Source organism: Podarcis liolepis (genome assembly GCF_965112155.1).
Source record: "Podarcis liolepis genome assembly, chromosome: 10".
Taxonomy (NCBI): Eukaryota; Metazoa; Chordata; class Lepidosauria; order Squamata; family Lacertidae; genus Podarcis; species Podarcis liolepis.
In genome coordinates this window covers 43,431,601-43,454,701 of record NC_139562.1, presented here as the reverse complement: position 1 = coordinate 43,454,701, position 23,101 = coordinate 43,431,601, and the positions used below count along the sequence as shown (strand labels likewise).

General features: G+C 44.6%; 1 protein-coding gene across 2 annotated transcripts; it reads left to right on the top strand.

Annotated features, from left to right (window-relative positions):
• The first annotated feature begins 7,517 nt into the window (after positions 1-7,517).
• LOC310687463 (uncharacterized protein) lies at positions 7,518-13,068 on the top strand. 2 transcript variants are annotated; one of them, XM_083462527.1, is made up of 3 exons: positions 7,518-7,592; positions 7,740-7,902; positions 11,293-13,068. In XM_083462527.1, the coding sequence occupies exons 1-3, from the start codon at positions 7,584-7,586 to the stop codon at positions 11,865-11,867; spliced, it is 747 nt and encodes a 248-aa protein (XP_083318653.1). In that variant the 5' UTR covers positions 7,518-7,583; the 3' UTR covers positions 11,868-13,068. The 2 variants fall into 2 exon arrangements, 1 of the variants encoding a protein (XP_083318653.1); XR_014516439.1 differs by lacking the exons at positions 7,518-7,592; positions 11,293-13,068 and adding an exon at positions 10,282-10,599 and having other exon boundaries at positions 7,719-7,902.
• Positions 13,069-23,101: the final 10,033 nt, after the last annotated feature.

Here is a 23,101-nt window from a genome sequence, read left to right as displayed (position 1 = left end):
TAATACTTTCTTGTCCCTTGGGAGCGGCACTCAAGCTCTGATGCTTTATGGTTTACATTTTTTATTCTTTGGTTGTTGTTACGTTTGCATGTCTTTTTTTGTTAACAAAACAATAAAATCTTAAATATTTTAAAAGAAAGGCTATTCAGTGTGCCCACACTCCCATGCAAAGCAACTAGGAAACTATAACCACTGAAGAATACTTTTCTCTCAGCCTCTTTACTTCCGCAAGACTGAGCCCAACTCTTACAGACTAGGTTCTGTATTTCTTTAGACTGGCAAATGTGTCAGGATATTACTTTAATGTGCCCATGAGTTTTATGTGAATGCCGTTCTGCATTAGGTACTTCACATTTACTCAATGTATGCTTTATTTCTTGTAATAAACAACCCTCTTTGAATAGTTTGGCGTGAGAGCATATTCTTGTGGAAAGGCTTAGTTAAGCTTGTGTACAGGGCAGCATACGAGTTCTTCTCTCTCTAGTGAATATGTTCTAGCAGCCATATGTGGAATGGACACACATGAGTATTCTGACACACACATGTAACAAGTGCTATGTGCATGAAGATGCTAATTCAGCTAGGGAAGACACAATGAGAGCCAATGTGGCAAAGTGGCTAGCATGCAGGACTGGGAAGACCCAGGTGCAAATCTCCATTTGGACGTGAAGGTCACTGGGTGAAACTGAGCCCATCATCCTCTCCCAGCCTGATATACTTCACAGGCTTATTGCGAGGATAAGAATGTTGTTGTTTAGTCGTTTAGTTGTGTCCGACTCTTCATGACCCCATGGACCAGAGCACGCCAGGCACTTCTGTCTTCCACTGCCTCTCGCAGTTTAGTCAAACTCATGCTGGGTAGCTTTGAGAACACTGTCCAACTATCTCGTCCTCTGTCGTCCCCTTCTCCTTGTGCCCTCAGTCTTTCCCAACATCAGGGTCTTTTCCAGGGAGTCTTCTCTTCTCATGAGGTGGCCAAAGTATTGGAGTCTCAGCTTCAGGATCTGTCCTTCCAGTGAGCTCTCAGGGCTGATTTCCCTAAGAATGGATAGGTTTGATCTTCTTGAGGATAAGAATAGAGGAGTGCAGACCCAGTACATTGCCTTCAGCTCCTTGGGATAAAAATGCAATAAATAAATGAATAAATAAAATACGGAAGCAGGGTTCCATGCAGATGATCTCTTTCTGGATGGGGGGAATAAGTGGATGTGATTCATTCAGTTCTCCATCCTGATTTAACTTGAGTTGCATTTTCACAGCCCTTTTAAGAACAAAGGGATTTTTCCTAAAAAACTGGTGTTCAGTAGGAGTACAGGTTTGTAAAGAGGGACTTCCTAGACAGAGATTTGACTGTTCTACATGTTTTGTACTGGATTGTAGCTGATCAGTAGTAGTGTCAAGATTCTTAGCTGAACAAGATTGAGTTCCAAGTCTGATTGTACCTTAGGTTATCAAATTTTGTGTTTACCAATAACTGGGATATATGTTTGTGACTGCAGCTATGCTGATTCATTTAAATCAGATCATTAGCTATTTGGTGAAAGAAATTACATTTTCCTTGAGTTACAGCTGTTTAGCGAATGCAAGGTAGTCTGATCTAATTATAAATGTTTGTCATTAAAGAAATCAACTTTTCTTCCCAAAGGTTAAATGCTGTAATTCTTCTAATTATTATTTGCTAGACTTTTGTGAAAACAGCTTGTAAATGCCTGAACTTGCCTGGGGGGGGGGGGAGAGAGAGAGGGGGGGGGGAGATCATGGTTGTTCATTGGAACAGCTAGTCCCTCATTCAAAAGAAGCAGAGCTCAGCAGAAAAGACTTTATGTGGGAGCTATAAATGGTGGAAACAGCTACAAAGCCACTTTTCCCAAAAAATAAAAAATAAAATTCCTTGATGGTGGCTAAAAGGCAAAGAAATAGCCTTTGCTGACAGGAAAATTGCTGTTGAACATTGCTTGGTGTTTCCTTATTAGCAAAACTTTCACAATTGCAACCATGTGTCAAAATAGAATTCTGATCATGCAATTCTTCAAAATTTAGTTCCTCTAAACATGAAGATCCCATTTAGTCATTGGAATTTGTGTCCTCAAAGCAACTTACAAGTTACAGCATTTATGCAATATACCTAGAAACACACGTGCCAAAATTGAACAAAGCAAACAGCTCCCCTGGAGCAGGAATCTGCAGTTGCTTAATTGGTAGAATTATTATTTATTATATTTCCTTCATCTGAGGATCACAGGGCAGACCATACATTTAAAGTGCGGGCACACATAACGATCCTGATAAGTGTGCTTGTGGCCTGTGTACAAATCACTCTTTGGAATTTGTGATAGCAATATTGTTTGGGCATGCATTTTTTTTTGGGGGGGGGGTTCATGCTAAATAAGAACTGAGTTAGCTTAAGAAATATATCTCTCTGCTACTACTATTTGTACCCACTTTCAGCTGCATTAAATTCTTTGCTTTCTCCATTGATGTCTACCAGTGCTCTCTCTTCCATCCCTTGGGATATTTAGAAATAGCTTCTCAGTGTGAACCAGAAAGTGATATATTCAGAGTGGTCTCTCCCCACTGACATCTTTCAAATTTCTTTATTATACTACTTAAAGTAATACAAATCTCTAAATGTTTTACATACAAAGTACAACAACTTTCAATAAGTTTTCCTTAAAAAAACTAGATAAAAATTAAATAAAAACAAATGCAATCATATCTATCCATCGCATATCTCTTTCTTGCATTCTGTTCCCTCGTTCCACCCCTACTCAGTCAGCTAACATTTTCTGCCACTGAATTATTTTTTACACTCTTTGGAGTTTGTTCACTCACTCCCAGTTTTTTTTTTTTTTAAAAAATATATTATTAAGATTTTCTTTGCAACTCTGCAAACGTCAGGGTCATTTCTTGGTAGTGGGGTAGTGTAGTTTTAGCCCTATCTATATATGATTACAATTAGATTATCTTGGTATGTACACATGTGTACAAAGTAGATATGTTCGCAAGGCTCTATCAGCTTAATACGATAAGTCATGGTTAGTAATTCATAAACTAGCAGGGGGCCTGTTTCAGACTCCATTTGAAAAGAACAAATAGCACATGCTAAATGAGAGTGTGCGAGGGGGGCATAGAATCTACTGGATACTTGAAATTCACTTTCCTAAGCAGAGATCTGGCTTTTCTAGCTGTATATGATTTGCTACTTTTTACCTGAGATGTGAATTGTTACCTCCTTTTGGCTAGTATATAATGTTCATTATACCTTGTGATGCCTTTGAAATAAATTTTATACTTACGTGCAAGGTTGATATATAGAAGTGTTAATAGTGTCCTGAAGGGAACCGGCATTCATGGCAATAAGTGTTAGGTTTCATTTTTCTTTTCCTTTGGTTATTGTGGTCATGTAGACTGCAATAGCTCTAATGGATTCATTTTTATGTTTCTTCCCTCCCCCTCCCCCCCCCCCCGTGCACAGAGAGTCTTGTTTTCTCGCCAGCTATTAGCCTCAGTGTCATTGTAATGTGCACATTTTTTTGTCCCCAAACCAACTTTTTCATAGCAAATGATCTGGACTGGGGTGTCATTGTAATGGTCCTGAACTGCAAAGGCATGGAAGCAGCAGTTTTTCACAGTTACTCCTGCACTCTGAAGCAGCCTTCCTTCATCAGTTACCTGTTTTCAGTTAACATAGTTTGTTGCCTGGCTGGTTTATACCAGCTGTAGCTCCCCCCCCCCCAAAAAAAAAACACACCCATGGGAGCTGTAGTTTGTGAAGGGTGCTGTGAGATTGTAGCTGTGTGAGGGATAAACAACAGTTCCCAACATTCTTTGGGGGAAGCCACAACTGTGCTACACATGTGCTTTCAGGGCCGTCTTTACTTGGGGGTGCAAGGGGTGCGGGGCACCCGTGTGCCAAATTCTGGGGGGTGCCAAATTACCAACTGTATACTGGTCCCTCTCGATCGGCGGCAGTGAAAAGCAATGGAGCAAAAATCCCTGCCCCCCCATCACTCTGTTACTCCATAGGAAACAAAAGCCTTGGCGCAGTATAGCTGAAGGAGCGTCTCTACCCCCATCGTTCTGCCCGGATGCTGAGGTCCAGCGCCAAGGGCCTTCTGGCAGTTCCCTCATTGCGAGAAGCAAAGCTACAGAGAACCAGGCAGAGGGCCTTATCGGTAGTGGCGCCCGCCCTGTGGAATGCCCTCCCATCAGATTTCAAAGAGATAAACAACTACCTTGCATTTAGAAGACATCTGAAGGTAGCCAATGTATGACATTGTAATGTATTTTTAATCTTTAATCAACAACTTTGGCTTCTCCCCTCCCCAGAAAAGCTGAATAAAAGCTAATTTGGAGGCAGCTAAACTAAATTTGGGGGTGCTGGGTGACTCTTTGCACCCCAGCGGCACATATGCTAAAGACGGCCCTGTGTGCTTTCAGTATATGGTGTGGGTGTGATCTATGTGTGTGCACATGGTGTGTAATTTTTTTGTAAATGAGGTCAGAGGAAACTAGTCTTGGGGATTCTCTCTTAGATGGGGGTTACAAAGAATAACACCTCTGCCACGCTTGGGATCACAAAGCACAAAAGTGGGGGGGGGGAACTTCCATCAATTAGCATCACTTTATGGAAGACATCACTTTGCGGTACGGAGAATATTGTTCTGAGACATGGAGAGATGAAGGGTAAATAAATGGTATTGAATACAGATAACAAACACACTGTGGGATGGGATCTTCCTATCTGGAATGGAAAAGGAAGCGAGAGAGACTATGTGCTAAGGAAAGAGAAGGGTAAGAGTGAAGCCACAAATAAAAACAAAAAGGGTTTTTTCCCCACCAACTCTTGTCTGATATAGGTTAGATTGCAAATTAACCTTTATTTCCATACTGCAAATCCCCATGTAGAAGAAAGACAAAATGAAATGTGGTATTTTGAATCAGTCATCTATAAATGCTTTGGAACATGTTCAGATTATGATTAGATCTTTCCCCATTTTTAAAAGGAACAAAGAGTAATTTAAAATGTGTAATCACTTTTAAATCCATTCTGTGATGGTGCTTCCTGATATAGCAGAAAGTCCTAATGCAACTTAGGTTTAAATATTATCAAGAGACTGGAATGTAAGAAATGATCATTTATTCTGATCCCTTCCCCCCTTCCTTTACTTCCTTCTGTCCTTTCTATTTTTGCCATGCCACGTGAAAAAAAATATTTGAGTAGCCAAGTACGCTTTCTGCAGTTCATGAGGGTTGCTTTTACTACATAATGCTAAATACGGCAAATAATTATGTTAACAAGGATTCCCTAATTTAAAAAGTCATTTTTGTTAATGCATTGATCTTCTTCCAAACTCTTTAGCACAAGCCTAACAATGAACTTCTCAGCGTGCTGTGCTGCTGCCAAATAGCAACACAGCTCAGTTTAGTACCTAAGCATCATATTTTATTTTGTTTTAATTCCATTTATGAATCACTTCACATAGAATATCTCAAGGTGATTTCATAGTAAAGCGTGTTCTCATTAAAGAGAGAGCACGTGTTGCGGATGGGGCCTGACAAAACATCCTCGGCTGCAGCCAGGCTGTGGCAAGTGTTTGAATTGATTGGTGATTGCTGTTACTGGGGAAAAAGTAATGTTTCCAATTAAGGGGTGGAGTCAAAGGTTATTTATACTGGGTCCACAGCTTGTTCCTTTCTCTTTCGCTGTGGACACCGGATCAGCACCGGAGTGAGATCAGCGAGAGTTGGCTTGTATTATCTTCCCTTACTACCCCCTTTTCTTATTCTCCTTACCTTCCTTAATCTATTCCTATCGTTTTAATTAGTTAGTTCCTTGTTGTCTCTTGCCTTCCCCCTCTCTTGATTGTTCCCGGGGGGGGAGGGTGCCCTGGGCCATTGGCGGCTTACGGCCTGGTTCACGGCCGAGCCAGCGCCCGGGCCGGGGGGGGGGAAACAACCCCGGTTGTTGGTAGGCCGCGCTGTGCCGGCCTGCCTCTTGTGAGGCCCGATCCTCGCGCCTGCCGTGGGCGCTCAGCATATCTGTGGGTCGGCTGGGATCGCTGCGGCCCTCTAGCCGGCGGGGGGCTTCCCCCCCCTCGCCCCCCCCACCTTTTTCCCTCGTCGCTCCCCGGCCTACACGAGAAGGCCCTGCTAGCACGGGGGATTGCCCAGCGGCCCGGCTGCGTTCCGGCCTGCCGCTGAGGGGCTAGGGAGGCCCCGATCCGGCGCGCGGCAAGCGCGCGGGGCGGCCGCTTTATCGGCCGTGCTGGGCCGCGATTCCGGGCCTGCGGCCAGTAGGCCTGCGGGCGTTGGGGTCGCCGCGGCCTTCTGGCCCGGCGGGGGCCCCCCCCCCCACTCCGTTGAGCGGCAACGTGGGGGATCGGCTGGGCGCCCCCCCCGCCTTTTCGTCGCTCCCCGGCCTACGCGCGAGGGGCCTGCGAGGCCGGGGGATCGCCCAGCGGCCCGGCTGGGATCCGGCCTGCCGCTAGGGGCTTGGGAGGCCCCGATCCTGCGCGCGGCGAGCGCGCGGGGCGGTCGCTTTGCCGGCCCGTGCTAGGCCTTGATTTCTGGCCTGCGGGCAGTAGGCCTGTGGGCGCTGCGATAGCGCAGCGGCTAATCTGGCCTGGCTGGGGGGGGGGCTTTCTCGCCTCCTCTCCCCTCTGTTCCCCGGGGCCTGTGGCGGTGCTGGGGAGGCGTGTTGGGCTGGGACTTACCTTGCGTGGAGAGGCTGCTCCGCAGGTGGTTCTCGGCGGTCCAGGGCCCCAGATCAGCCGGTGACAGGCCTCTGTGGAGGCTGGTGCGTGGGAGGTGATCTTAGACCCTCCATTTTGTGGCAATTTTGGCGGGAGCGCCATTTTGCCTTCGTTCTGGCCACTCAGCGACATCTGGTGGCCAGGCCTGGTAACTGCAGGGTCTCTTGGTTTTGAGCAGCATATTTGGCTCTAGGGCGGCCCCTAGTGGTTGCTGTGATATTGCAGGTGGCTGAAGCTGCATAAATCGCCTTCTGACTGTGGAGGTGGTATCCAATTCCCTTAATTGGTTCGAACCACTAGAAGGGTGGTAGCTGGGCCGCCACTTCCCTATTGGTCATAAAAATTGGATTTTAATTTTATTTTATTTTATTTTCTTGATTTTGATTCTGTCTGTGATTAACCTTAGCTATTAATTTTATTTCTTTTATAATCTGATTTCACATTTAATTTTAATTTTAATTTTTTCTCACACCAATAGTAGGGATGGCTCCCAAGAAGGCAACGGGGAGGCTTGGTTCCGTCCGATCGGCGAAGCGACCTATACGGGGCCCTTCCCAGGCCTTGCGTTCTCCTGAGCCCAGCCAGCCGCTGCAACGCCTACAGTCCATGGTAGCTGGATTGGCAAATGACCCGGTCGCTCTGGCACGGGTCGAGGCTGAGGTGGAAGATGTGATGCAGCGCTGCTCTACCCCGTCGGCTTCCTCAGCTAGACCAGCACCTGCGCGGGTTGCTTCCCTGCCAGCATCATCATCTAGTGAAGAGGGAGAATCGTTATCGGCTGGGGTTTTCTTACCTGATACGCAACCGGCCCAGCCTCTGGCCTTACCCATGCTGCAGGTTGCTGCGCCAAGGGGGCGGAGTGTGGCCAGGGGTGGGGCCAGACGGAGGGCATCAACCCGGGCCCGTGCGGGGCGGGTTTCTTCCTCGCAGTCGCGGGGAGCTGGTGGTTCATTACTTGATCTTTCACAGGCTGTCTCTTTCCAGTCAGTTTCAGGTTCTGTGCCATGTGGCGATGTATCTGAGTCATCTGTTGAGGACAGTCTTCCTCCTCCGCCTAGGGCCTCTTCGGGTGGGCATCGCCGTCGCAAGAAAAGCTCTAGGAGGCGCTCCAAGCGGAGGCGAAAGGATACTTCGTCTTCTTCTACAGGTACGTCCTCACAGAGTTCCAGCAGTGATGAGGAAGCTTCCATGAAGCTTTATTGGGGCTTTGGTGAGACTTCGGGGCTCCCAAAATGGGTTTGGGAGCGTAGGGCCAATTCCCACAGGGCAAAGTATGGGGCAATACAGGATTGTCAGGAAGGGGTTCTGGTGCCAGATGTTAAAGTCTCCACCAATTCGGCCAGGGACCTTATCCCTGGTGCTCATCTGTCAGCCAAATTGCGGTCCAGGATTTTGAACGGCCGCTATGTTGACATTTTTACTTTAGCCCCTCCGCCTGATGGTCAGGAGCCTTTGGACAAGGGCTACGCCACCCCTAAAAAACGGGCAATTATAGCCAAAGCGGATAGGACTTTCGAACGGTGGTTGGATAGTTTTCAAGTGTTCGCCGGCGTAGTTTCCGCAGCCTATCCCAGGAGGTCCTTACATTTATGGGTCTACTTGTCCATAGTCCGCTCAGCCTTCACAATGGCTGGAGAGACTGCTGCGTTGGCTTATGACCAGAATTTTAGGCGTAGGGCAGCTAAAATCCCCACAGCTCGCTGGGATCGTAAAGACTTGGATGTCTGGACCACCTATGTGGCCCCACGCATTGATAAGAAGGCCCCTGACCAGCAGAAGTTTAAGGCCTTCCCGCAAAGGTCGGGCCGCCGGTTGTTTTGTTGGGATTTTAACAAGGGTATTTGCCAAAGGCAACCCTGCAGGTATTCGCACCTGTGTGAAAAATGTTCTGGGAGTCACTCAGCATCTGCGTGTACGGGGGTGCGGCGACCCTTTCGAAAAGGGGGGGGCTCTCAGCAGCCCCCGAAGGCCGCTTCCCAGGTGCCAGCTTCTGGAGCTGCAAAATAGTACCCTGTTCTCCTTAGCCTACACCCCGGTGAGGCTGCAGCCGCTTTTATCCTTGTTGGAATCATACCCAGACAAGGAAGCGGCGTCTTATTTGCGTGATGGGTTTTCTTTAGGGTTCAGGATTCCGGTAGCATCGACCCCTATAGCTGGGAATCCTGTTAACCAGAAATCCGTTAAGGATATGCCAGAGGTGGCGCGGAGGAAAATTAAAAAGGAACTGGACTTGCATCGTATGGCCGGTCCTTTTTTGGCCCCCCCTTTTCCCAATCTGCATGTGTCACCCTTGGGTATAGTCCCCAAGAAAGCTCCGGGGGAATTTCGCCTCATTCATAATCTCTCTCATCCTAGGGGTACGTCAGTAAATGACGTGATTCCCCCGGAGCTTTGTTCGGTGAGATATGCGTCCCTTGATCACGCGATCAAGATGATAAGGAAGTTTGGGCCTGGGGCCCTTTTAGCAAAATGCGACATTGAGTCGGCATTTCGGCTGCTTCCAATCCACCCTGATGATTTCTGGTTGCTAGGCTTCCAGTTCGAGGGAAAATTTTATTTTGATAAGGCCATGCCCATGGGCTGCTCAGTAGCCTGTGCGGCTTTTGAGTGCTTTAGTTCATTCCTGGAGTGGGCATTGCGTAGGAGAACTGGCCTGGGCGGGGTCACTCATTATCTTGATGATTATTTGGTGGCCTCGGCGAGCGATACGGGGGACTGCGTGTTAATGTTGCAGGCTTTTGCTTCTTTGACGGAAGAGCTGGGTGTTCCATTGGCAGCGGAGAAGACTGAGGGTCCTTCTACGCAGCTTACGTATTTGGGTATCTTGTTGGATACCGTGGCACAAACCTCCAGCTTGCCGGCGGATAAGATAATCACTTTAAAACGTGTCATTGAGGAATTGCTTCCCTTAAAGAAGGTCACCTTGCGACAACTCCAGTCGTTGCTAGGTCATCTGAATTTTGCCTGCAGGGTGGTCGCCCCTGGGCGGCCATTCTGCTCCCGATTGGCAAAACTTACATCAGGTTTGCGGGCTCCGCAGCATAGGGTGCGTTTGTCTAGTCAGGTGCGTACTGACCTTGGTATTTGGTTGGAATTCCTGGAGGAATTCAACGGTGTGTCATTGTGGCAGGACATTTTGAACCTCCACAATGATTTCCAGGTGCACTCGGATGCTGCGGGGTCCCTTGGTTTTGGCCTGTTCTGGGACGGTAGATGGTGTGCCGAGCGTTGGCCCTCTGCTTGGCGTGGGGAAGCTATAATTCGGGATTTAACCTTTCTTGAGTTTTTTCCTATTGTAGTGGCTGTCCACTTGTGGGTTGAGAATTTCAAGGACCACCGAGTTTGTTTTTGGTCCGATAACCAGGCGGTGGTGAAGATACTGGCCAAGCAGTCTTCACGTTCTCCTAGGGTATCTGCCCTACTACGGGTTTTTGTTTTGCATTGTTTGCGTTTTAATATCGTATTTTCCGCTCGTTTTGTACCAGGCATATCTAACGAGATTGCTGATGCTCTGTCCCGTTTTCAGATGGAGCGATTCAGGTCCCTGGCGCCAGTGGCTCGAGACCGTCCGGAAATTTTCCCGGATCATCTCTGGAACCTTGGCAGCACTTAGTTTTACAGGGAGTAGCTGCATCTGTTGCCCCCTCTACTTTGAGGTCCTATAAAAAGGCCTGGGCAGATTTTTTGTTATTTAATGGACAGACGGTTGCGGGGGATGTTTCCGCCCCTCATTCTGCTTCTCAGGTACTTAAGTATTTGGCGCATCTATTCCAGATGCGCCGGGCAGCCAGGACGCTGCGGCTTCATTCTGCAGCAATTTCATTTTTTAGCAGGGCATACTTTAACAGGGACCCGTGCAGGAAGTTTGTGGTACGTAAGGCTTTGGAGGGATGGGGGCGGCTCACTCCTTCTAGGCCTGTCCCTAGGCGGCCTATTACTTTTGAGTTGCTGGCACAGATGCGCAAAAAACTGCGTAGCATCTGTTGGTCCGCATACGAGGCTCGCTTATTTTCTGCAGCCTTCTCACTAGCTTTCTTTGGGGCCCTGAGAGTAGGTGAGGTGGTCCTCGAGCTTAAGCGGGATGGGAGTTCCAGGGGCTTGTTGCTGCAGGATGTGAGCATGTCTCCATCGGATCTGCATGTTAATATCAGAAATTCTAAGACGGATCAGTTGGGTAGGGGAGCCATGCTTAGGCTCCCGGCGACAGGGGCTGGTGGACCTTGCCCAGTAAGGGATCTTAGAAAGTACCTTGCTTCCCGTCCTGTGGGTGAAGGGCCCCTGCTTATTCATGAGAATGGGCGCCCGTTAGGGCGGCATCAATTCACTAAGGTGTTGCGTAAGGCAGTTGCTGCATGTGGCCTTGAGGCATCAGAGTTTGCTCCTCATTCCTTCCGGATTGGGGCGGCAACGACGGCTGCCCATTTGGGTTTGTCGGTGAATAGGATAAAAGACATGGGGCGGTGGAGGTCGGATGCGTTCAAGACTTATGTGCGCAGATAATGTGTTTTGGTATACTTATATTTGTTTTTCACCCTAGGTCTGGTCACTATCCGTATCTGGATAGTAGGGCACAGTATTGTGCATTGGGCTGCTGACAGAGCTCGCCAGTCGGGATTGGGAGCCGGCCTGGGCCTTCCGCAGCGAGTGCAAGTGTCCTGGATTTCCAGACGGGGGATGCGTTGGAGGGAATTCTTACCATTGATGCATAGGCGTGTCCTTCGGTTTGGCCCTCCTTCGGCTATTGTGGTACAGCTGGGGGAAAATGATTTGGTGTCCACTCCCTGCTTAGTTTTACGTATGGCTATGTTACAGGACCTTAAGGATTTGGCGGCAATGGTCCCTAATACTAAATTGATTTGGTCGCAGCTGCTTCAACGTCGCATTTGGCGGGGCAGTCCCAGCCCGGCGACCGCCGAACGAGCTAGGAAGCGGATTAATTCCGCGGTGGGCAGTTTGGTGGTGGGCTTGGGAGGATGGGTCATTCCTCACCCTCTTATTTCCTTCAAAGATGCAGCACTGTACAGGGATGATGGTGTTCATCTCTCCACATTGGGGAATGAGGTCTGGTTGGAGGATGTAAGGTTCAGGTTGAGGGTGTGGTTTGGTCTGTGAGTGGTTGGCGGCGAGCGTAAGGGCTCGGGTGGCGGTTAGGCATTGGTTAAATTGGTTGGTGGAGGGGTATGGATTGGCTGTGCCTACCCCTCCAATGCTGCTGCGGCATGGGAATTCCGTTAAAGGAATTCTGGGGCTTACCATCCCCTTGTCCAAACCCCTGGAATCGGGTGCGGGCCGTGTAAGACCCCAAGGCGCAGGCAGGGAGGAACTGAAGGGTCTGTAACGCAGCTCCAGTTGCCCTGCTTGTTCCTCCACACTGACTTACGCTGGAATCCGGGAGTCAGTGCTATCCCCAAGGCGGGGGGGGATAGCTAGACATAAACCAATGCCTACGCAACCACTCACAAAATTTGTATGATAATAAAAAAGTTGTGGCCAAAATTATGCCAAAAACCTTAAACAAAAATTATGTGTGATGTGTGAGTTATTGGGTTAGGGATGGTTTTGGGGGACCTCAGCACGCAAAGCGTGTTCTCATTAAAGAGAGAGCACGTGTTGCGGATGGGGCCTGACAAAACATCCTCGGCTGCAGCCAGGCTGTGGCAAGTGTTTGAATTGATTGGTGATTGCTGTTACTGGGGAAAAAGTAATGTTTCCAATTAAGGGGTGGAGTCAAAGGTTATTTATACTGGGTCCACAGCTTGTTCCTTTCTCTTTCGCTGTGGACACCGGATCACCCGCCCGCCCTCCCTTGAATGGGGCTGCTGCTTGACCTTGCTATTGCCTGTCATGGGGTCGTCCGCCTTGGTGCGGGGGCCTAGTAGGAATTTTTCCAATTGGCTGATTAGTGTGTGCCTTTTGGGTTTTGCCTACTACGTAGCAAATCGTCACAACTTGTAAGGTTGGCGGTTAGGCATTGGTTAAATTGGTTGGTGGAGGGGTATGGATTGGCTGTGCCTACCCCTCCAATGCTGCTGCGGCATGGGAATTCCGTTAAAGGAATTCTGGGGCTTACCATCCCCTTGTCCAAACCCCTGGAATCGGGTGCGGGCCGTGTAAGACCCCAAGGCGCAGGCAGGGAGGAACTGAAGGGTCTGTAACGCAGCTCCAGTTGCCCTGCTTGTTCCTCCACACTGACTTACGCTGGAATCCGGGAGTCAGTGCTATCCCCAAGGCGGGGGGGGATAGCTAGACATAAACCAATGCCTACGCAACCACTCACAAAATTTGTATGATAATAAAAAAGTTGTGGCCAAAATTATGCCAAAAACCTTAAACAAAAATTATGTGTGATGTGTGAGTTATTGGGTTAGGGATGGTTTTGGGGGACCTCAGCACGCAAAAAGACTTTCAGCAATAAAACAATTAAAAACAAGTTCATATGTGAAAACGATGTCTTCATTCCCCACCTTGCCCTGAGCCTGGTACAAACCTATAACTCAGGAAGCTGGTTTATACCAAGTCAGACTGTTATTCTAATCGCGTAGGTCTACTCAAGCAGATAATTTAATAAAAAATATATATATTGGGGAGGTGGAAAGAATTTTCTAACACCCATTTAGATCCTGCATTTATTTTAGTTGTATCTTTTATTCATTTGATTGGATTCTGTCTTAATTGTGTTCTGCAAGGTATGTGACATTCTTCACTTGCATAGTTTGTCTTTGTTTGAAAACACAATGCTTCTATCTTTACTCAGGATATATACACCTACCTGTTCCAATACCTGTTTCATGCATCTGATGAAAGGGGCTCTGGCCTACAAAAGCTTATGATGGAATGTGTTAGTCTTTAGTAGATTCTTTAGTCTAAGTGGATACTTCAGATTACATGATGCTAAAAATAATGGATATATTAGGTACCATGAAAAATGCACCTGCAGAAACGGACCATCCTCTAGTGGCTATTGAACTTTCCCACCAGTCAATCTGTGTTTACAATGCTCACTACAACCAACAGATTTTAATTGCATTAGCTTTGCAGCACCAGAGGTGGCATAACTTTCATGCGAGCTAATTAGATTTGCTCAATTTAAACAGGCACATTAATGCAGCTCAGCAAGGCTCAATTAAATCTGTTTTCAAAGCAAAATCACAATGTGAAGCATTCTGGGTAATGCTATGCAAATTGCCATATTGGCATGGAAGTTGAGTGAGTTGTTAGTGATGCCTATTGGCACAAAAGTAAATTTCTGTAGTCAGATTGCAAAGTCAAAAAAACAGCAAGACATTATTGGCCCACATCCTTTCTTGTGGCGTCCCAAACTGACATTGGTGCCTACCAGAGCCATGAAAGTTGATTTGTAACTTTGTTTTGAGAAAAACAATGCATTTCTCAAGTTTTGCTCTAACTCGTGTGCCTGCTGAGTGAAACTTCAAGATGTTCCATCTTATAGACTCAACAGCTGAATATCTGGGAAATCTGTTTTATAAGATTATCTTGATCTTTCAAATTTTACTCAGCTAGAAATCATTTTATACAGGTCCTATGCTTGACTCATTGGCTGTGGCATTTCCAGGATCCCCTATATGGCCCAGAACCCAGGAGGTCACCAGGTGAGTCACCCAGAGACTACACTGAATCCAGACCTGCCCTAAAATACTACCTACAGAGTTACAGAGATCAGTATATGCTTACAGTACTTAAATCTCACAAGACACATGGGGGAAAATAAACATAAGGTGCCTTAAGAGCTGAGAGCCCGGACACTGAGGTCCAGCTCCGAGGGACCTGGCAGTTCTCTCACTGTGAGAAGTGAGGTTAGAGGGAACCAGGCAGAGGGCCTTCTTGGTATTGCCACCTGCCCTGTGGAACACCCTCCCATCAGATGTAAAAGAAATAAACAACCATCTGACTTTTAGAAGACATCTGAAGGCAGCCCTGTTTAGGGAAGTTTTTAATGTTTGAAATTTTATTCTGTTTTTAGTGTTCTGTTGGGAACCACACAGAGTGGCTGGGAAAACCCAGCTGAATAAGTGGGGTATAAATAATAAAATTATTATTATTATTATTAGTTGAGCAAGTTAACCAAGGCAGAAAGGGAGAGTAAAAAAATAAAAAAGGGAACTCTAGCCCTCCATTTATAATGGCTTGCTTGTTTCCTGCAGAGAATGAGTACACAGGACATTATTATAGACATGATCTGATGCGCACATATAATAAAGTGAGTTGCCTGGCACCTTGAAGGCTTAAAGGTTGGATTAAAACTGCCCTCTTGCTGTCATGTTTATCAGAGTGTAAAATGAGCATATCTGCAGCAATTTCCATATTTAATATGGATTGACCATGAAGCAGAAAGCCCATAGTGCAACTTCCTGGGAACCTCAACATCAGCAGGACTGAGTATGTAGTTCTGTAATCTCTTTTCCCATCACAATAACCACCTTAGTTTTTCCATAGGTAGATCTATGAGGGAAAAATGGAAATGTAAAACATTCCTGTCTGGTATTTGTCAGTCTCTTGCTGCTGATACCCATCCCCGGCAACCACAGTCTCTCTGCTGTTCCTTGCTGCACAATTTAACATTTTCTTCTCTGCTCTACTGTGACTCAGTGCCACCCTCCTTGCCACCTTAAATTCACCAGATACCATTGGCCAACCCAGTTTTCACACCACCAAAGATTTATCACAAAACTTTGCAGCAGCTATTCATATGTATTTTTTTGTTTTCTGGGCCAATGAAACACAGATGTGACATTTTGTGCAAATAGATAAATACAATTTGTGAACATTCCCAAGTGTATACACCTTAACCATGACTGTTTTTATTTTGCTGGTAAGAGTTGTTAAAAAAATGTTTTGCCCCCTGTAGAGCATTGGAATAGTGTGGGGAGTATGGAATTAAAGGTGGGGAAAACAAATTAGGTCTGCACATAGAACATTTTCCAGCCCATTACCAAGAATTGTATAATTCCTATGCCTTTTAAAGGAGAAATATATATCACAGAGATAAGAATTCCTATAGGATTCATTACAGTGATAGGTCTCCTTTATTGGTTTTAAATGCAACAGTTGTGTGAATGCCAACACATAATGCATCTCTGTTGTTAAATATACTCTTGAGATTTTCTATGGACGGTAATAATTGTTCTGGGATAATTTGCTATGTATATGATAATATAAAGCAAGTCTCATCTATGCAGACTCATTCCCTGATAAACGGAGTCAAAATAGTTATATTTTATGCAGTTTTATGATGCTGTGTTTAATATTAATTTGAGATTTGAGATTCATAGCTTAGCAAATGTTTTGTGGCCTCTGGATGACCTAAGTATTTCATAAAATGATGCAACAAAAAGTCATAAATTTCATACCAATATAGTTCTGGAAAATTGTATACTCAGAAATTATTGTAATGAGCTGCTGCATAATGTTACGTTGCAATTTTGCGAACACTTGCACATTAAATTCCATCAAAACGAGGTTTATCTTGAAAGCAGAAGTGGTGTTCAAAAATATTTCAAACTGTTCGAGCCAGATTGCAACGTCCAATCCCTCTTTCGTGATCGCTCACACTTATGAGTAAACCTGTTACTTTTTAAAGAAATAGCTCAACAAAAGTTGTTATATAAATCCATGCATACCATCAGTCTGGTACTATTCAATCACAGCTGGAGAGAATTCTAAATGGACTTAGCAAGCAGAGCACTGAATTTGCATAAATAAGCTGGTCATATAGTTAAATGTGGAAAACAAGTTTGCCATTTGTATGGGTCTACATTTGCTGAGATGTTGGGAATTTGTAAAAAAGGCACTGAGAATTTAAGACCTGACAGGATATGACAAACATAACGGAGTGGAAACAGGAGATATTGGAGATATTGGAAGCATATCTTCCTTCAGAATTAAATTGAAATAAGACTTCTATTTTGTTTTTGTTGTTTAGTCGTGTACGACTCTTCGTGACCCCATGGACCAGAGCATGCCAGGCACTCCTGTCTTCCACTGCCTTCCACAGTTTGGTCAAACTCATGTTGGTAGCTTCGAGAACACTGTCCAACCATCTCGTCCTCTGTCATCCCCTTCTCCTTGTGCCCTCCATCTTTCCCAACATCAGGGTCTTTTCCAGGGAGTCTTCTCTTCTCATGAGGTGGCCAAAGAATTGGAACATCAGCTTCAGGATCTGTCCTTCCAGTGAGCACTCAGGGCTGATTTCCTTAAGAATGGATAGGTTTGATCTTCTTGCAGTCCATGGGACTCTCAAGAGTCTCCTCCAGCACCATAATTCAAAAGCATCAATTCTTCGGCGATCAGCCTTCTTTATGGTCCAGCTCTCACTATTTTTTTAGGTGCTGTTAATAAGCAGGAAGCAAAGTGATGAGGCCAGGAGTGGGAAATAGGGTAATTGTATCAGTACCTATAAAAAGTGAATCATTCAACATAAATGGGATAATTTGGAGGTTGTGTATGGTGAACTGGCACATGGTAAAGCAATCTGACTTCTCCCAGTTCAAAGTAAATTGAACTGTAGATCTGCAGTCAACTCACCAAGTTTGACAGGTCATGTTCAGTCTTCAGCCAACTAATATAAGGGAGCAAGAAGGAAAGCTTTCTTACTTCCCCATAAGCCGAAATCAAAGGCTAAAGGTTTGCAGCAATTCCCTTTGGATACAAGACTAAATCCACAACCATTTCAAAATACTTCCTTCATAACTATTAAGAACGAATTACTTTTCAACAAATAGAAGGCTGAGGTGAAGGTTATCAAGTCTTATGGCTTTTGCCGAATCCTAGCATCAGTGCAGTTTTCAGAATCCTAACTGTTGAGTCTCAAGATGACTTGTGTTCAGCTCCAGAGTTCAGACTTTTCAACCTCCATGAGAAAAGTAACTGCATTGTGCAAGCCCTGTACTGGTACCTGGGATGCAGTGGTAGACTGGATGAGAGTCAATAAATGAGCTTGAATCTTGGGAGTTTAAAGGCCTTGTGGGTGGCCTGGGATATATGTCAATTGCTTGTTCTGGGTAAGGTTGCACTCCCTCTGAAGAAGCACGTTTTCAGTCGGGGGATTCCTCCTTGATCCATCTAGAGGCCTAAGTTACCTCTGTAGTCAGGATTGCTTTTGACTACCTCCTTCTTGTGATCTTTCCTGAACCTTTACAGCCTCATCACAGCTAGTACACAATGCAGTGACCAGACTGCTCATAGAAGTAGTTTACTGGCAACTGCTGTGAGAACTATTCTGGTTGTGACTTGCTATCAATCCAGGTTCAAGGTACATGTATTCATTCACAAAATTGTAAAGAACTTGGGTCGAAAGGACTCCTTAAGGACTTCCTGACTTCTTCTTCGCCACCTCAGTCACTGCTACCCTACGATGCCACAGCTCTGCTGGTTCCTCAAAGCACTGAGGTTCAGTGGGCCTTCGCTCGGGATCAAGCCTTTAATGAGAGCCAATTAGAGAGCATGTTTTGCTTCAGCCAATAAAGCACTACTCCATTTTTGGACACTTTCATAATGCCAGATAACCACAGCCCTTGAACTTGTGCTCTTACCAACAGCTCCCTACATTAGGGGTAGCAAACCTCACATATAGGGGCCAAGTGAACACTCTGGATTTCTCTGCCTGGCCCTTGGGACTCGCTGCAGCCCAACCCTCTCCCAATGCCACATTCCTCACTAGCCCTGGTCCACTCCCTCAAGTGCTTTTGCCTGGCTGAAAGGTGTCATTGGATTCTGACCATGCCTGGATGGAAAGGTGTGTATGAACAAACCTCTAAATGGCATGGCTTGAATGTAGCCAGCCTACTGTATAAAGGCAAGAGTCAAGTCTGTCGTCCCACCCACGTTTTGCCTCTGGCCATGCCAATCAATAGTATAAAGCCCCAGGAAGTATGGTCTCAGGTGTTCTCCACCCCTTCTCTACCGTTTTCCTCCTGAGTACAATCTATTGTCTCGCTCTTTCAGACCATATCAGGAATCATTTGCAGTGATTTCGGGAGGTTCTGGAATCATTGCCCCTGGTTATTGCGTTTCCAAGTGATGACAAATGTGGAGGTTTAGTGAGAGAAAAAACCCTTGATAAAAATAGAGAAAACAAGGACACCTTGAGAAAAAAGTCCATCATCTGGAGAGGGGGCTGTCTGAATGTTGTCAGGGCAGTTGTGATTGATTGTCCAAAGCCTATGTATACTGAGTTTAACATGTGCAGTTGACAGCCTACCCAACCAGCTCAGCTCAGCATGGCTGAAAGACACTGCAGGCTGACCGAAAAAACAACAGCAGCAAACCTCTCACAAGCTGACAACAGTTGTGTGAATAAAACATTAGTGATAACACAATTGTTCATTTAAGGGATTTATACCCTTCAGCTGATTCTCAGGGCCGTTTACAAAAAAAAAAAAAAGTTTAAAAGATAATGAAGCAAATTTAAACAAACATTAAAATGTCGCAAAATAAAAGAGAAGCATAAAAGCAGCAGAGATAAATGCAAGCACAAAGCAGAATGAAACCAGCCCACAGATGATCCTGGGAAAATAAAATTTCAAAGTATTAGCTTGGAATTAAAGCGTAATGTTTAGGATTCATTATTTTGCTTTGTTGTTAAGCTGCAGGAGTAATATTGTTCTTTGGACACCATGCCTTGTACCAAACATTGTCAGTCAACAGGCAATAAGACTTCTCTTAGCAGAACTAGAAGGGATTTTCATCTGGGAGCTGTCCACAGCAGATTTACATAGGTGATGTGGATAGCTACAGATGACTATGATCACCAGGCCTATCCATTTTCATGTAAAAAATAATGTATTTTCTTATTCAGTACATTTATAAATTGCTAACTAGTCAAAGATCTTGAAGTAGTTTACAATATGGGAGATTGAAATACATTATACACATTCACAATAAATCTATTATATATTTTGGAAAGTTGCTTGCCCATTATGCACGGGGGCACCTCTTAAGATATTGTAACCAAATTATGCATGATGGTTCCTGAGTTCAAGAAGCAGGTTTTAATCTATGTTTCAATAAAAAGAATGCCATTTGGAATCAAGTTGATGGACTGAACCTTACATAACTGCACTTATTTTAAGTACTGCTCTGATTTTTTTGTGGTTTTTTCCCCCAGAAATCCTGAGCAATGCCAGGTGCAAGATGGCTAGAATACTCTTGAGCACAATTTCAAATGATTTACATTAACAACAGCCAAGTTAAAGTATCCATGTAGAGATGGACTGAAAAAACAATCCACAGGAGAGTCCAAAATCTACAACTTAAGAATGGTGGCATAAAAAGTGCTTTATCCCTCCTAATATGGAGGTCATCTTGACTAACCAAAACAGGTAACTTTTAGGAACTGTAAGGGTAGTTTTCCAGGAAATAAAATTACTTAGGGAACTGATTTGCTTGCCAAAACTCTTGTATGCTGCAGTAACTACATTATTATTATTATTATTATTATTATTATTATTATTATTATTATTATTATTATTATTTATACTGCCCTAAATCCAAAGGTCTTAAGGCAGTTCACAACATCAAAAAACAGTTTTTTCCCATAAGCTTTCCAATAAAGTTTCCATGTGTGTTTGCTTTCACAAAGGGCTACACTTTAAGAAGACAAAGTCAACTTTGTCTTTGCGTTTCTCCCACCCAGGGTGTTCATAGATTAACATTCTACTTGACACAAACATTCCCTGCAGTTCATCAATAACAAGGTCAAATGGGATAGTCTGATACATTGGGCAGTGATGCAAGTTAATTTTATGCCTTCCATCCAGCAGAGCAAATTGCCTTCCAACACTACTAGCATAAATTAATTGTACCCACAACAGATTTAATTTACACTTTACAACCTAAGGCCTGACCTTTATTCTGCATCCTCAATTTTTCTGGCCAATCTCTTTAAAGTTTAAGAGCTTGTTTAAAAATGGATTGGGGGTAAGAGGGGTGGGATTAGTCTTAAATCTTATCATTAACCCATTTTTTCTCTCTCGTCGCACTTCAGGAAAGGGATTTGGTGGGAGGAGAAGGTTTGCTTTTTATGTTACGAGTGTTCACAGAGAATCTGGAGGAAAAGGATGGCGGGCCCTTTATGTTGAAGACTGCGCTACTTCAGGGATGCCCAAGATGGTGGCCTACAGATGTTGTGGAACCACAAGTGTTATACCCCACTTTCCTTACTGCACTCAAATGCTCTACCACTGAGCTGCCCACTTTCCTTACTGCAAGATGTCTGATCTTTTGAGGAAGCAGGTTTGTTTCTCAAGAGCTCCAAATCAGCTTTAATTTTTTCAGTCTGAATTTGACAGGATGCTATTGAATCCCACATGGAAATGGTCAAACAGTGACAGTCTGGAAGTGCCCTCTAAGATAGTTCTTCTTCTGGATGGCATTCTGGAATACATAGTCACCTCAACTCACATTCTGCAAATAATATCTTCCCCTATTTTTCATTGTATTGTGTGATCAGTTGAGAACAGTGTACCAAGGGCATTACAGTTTGCTAGAGATCAATTTGTAGAGATCAACTAAGCAAACTTTCTTTTCAGCTAGCTCTTCACACAAAAAACAGTGACCCGCCTAAATCTATCCAACTTAATATCTGAATAGAGATTTGAACCCAGGTTGTCCATGTCAAAATGTAACACCTTATCCGTGGTGCCACACTGAATTCAATTTTTGAAGTTAAATTGGACGAAAAGAAGGCCTTTGAAGTTTGTCAGACAGTCCTAGCTGCTTTGTGTTCCATATCATTTTTGGAGATAAAACGCTCTGAGGAGAAAATCCTATGTGAATTTAACAACTACAGCCATGTTGCCACGCAACTATTGTAAGAAACAAGTGGGGATAAAAGAGATGGCAGGTAATTATAGCACAGTACCTGTTCCAGTGTCTGGCATAGAAAGTGCAGGACCAAATCTGTACTGATTCTTGTCCTGGTTAATAATACCCAGAGTTGCTACTATGCTCTCCTCCACTTTAAATAACTTGTGAGTCTGTAGAATGGAATCAAGCATTCATTCCCCCTCCTAAAGAACATTAGTAATTAGATTTGAAAGTTATTGAAAGAACTCAGCAGTGCTGAATCAGTTTCCAAACAGAGTACTAGAAAAGCTTAGGCTGCATTTCTACGTACACTTGCATAGGAGTAAGCCCACTGAACACCATGGGACTTCTTTCTGAATAAACATCTATATGATTGTGACAGCAATGACCCCATGTACCCAGAAAGTGAATCCTCTGTTAGGATATTTCTGATCCTCCTTAAAAAGGGAGCAGGCTGTTGTGTGTCACAAGCCTGCGTACTTCCTGCTCACAGGTAGTTTCCGATTTGTATATAGCTTTTGTTCTGGCTGTTTCCTCGAGCAGTCATGTTTTTCCTTTGCTCTGACCAACGATGAATAAAGCTGTAAATATGCTCTCTCCTGGGTGATTCTTCCATTGCGGAGACTGCTGAAAAGGGCGTGCACGAGGCCTGGGATGTGTCTGAGGCTCATGTCGCTAATTGACTGATGCTGTTCCGATGGGAGTCTGGAGTTCGTCCAGAAAAGCGATGATGGAAGCCTGCCTGATCAGGCTGCCTGATGCTTCTGACTCCCTGGTAGTATCCCAACATCCTCTTCTTATGCTGAAATCCTATACAGTGGTACCTTGGGTTCTCAAACTTAATCCGTTCCGGAAGTCTGTTCCAAAACCAAAGCGTTTGACAACCAAGGCGTGCTTTCCCATAGAAAGTAATGCAAAATGGATTAATCAGTTCCAGACTTTTAAAAATAACCCCCAAAACAGCAATTTAACATGAATTTTACTATCTGATGAGACCATTGATCCATAAAATGAAAGCAATAACACTCAATCAATCAGTAGCTGAACTGAGTTCCACACAGTCACAAAAACAAAAGCGCTTCAAAAACAAACACAAAATAAATAGCAAAAACAGACAGATCTCAGCGTAACACTCAAAACAGAAGCGTGGCACTCAAAACGGAAGTGTAACATTCAAAACAGAGCATGTTAGGATTCCGAAAAAGGTTTGCAAACCGAAACACTTACTTGTGGGTTTGCAGTGTTTGGTTTCCAAGTTGTTTGAGTACCAAGGCATTTGAGAACCAAGGTACCACTGTACACACTTCCTGGGAGTAAGCCTTAGTGAATTCATTAGGATATACTTCTTTTTTTTTTTAAAGTTTTTATTATAGTCCAACATTTAAAAACACATATACCATTATTAACAAAAACAAAGCAAAAAAGAAAATACAAAAATCAGTATACAATCTTTTATATTACATAACTTCCCACCACCACGACGTGACCTTTATCTCAACACTATATACAGCAGTATCTTTTGT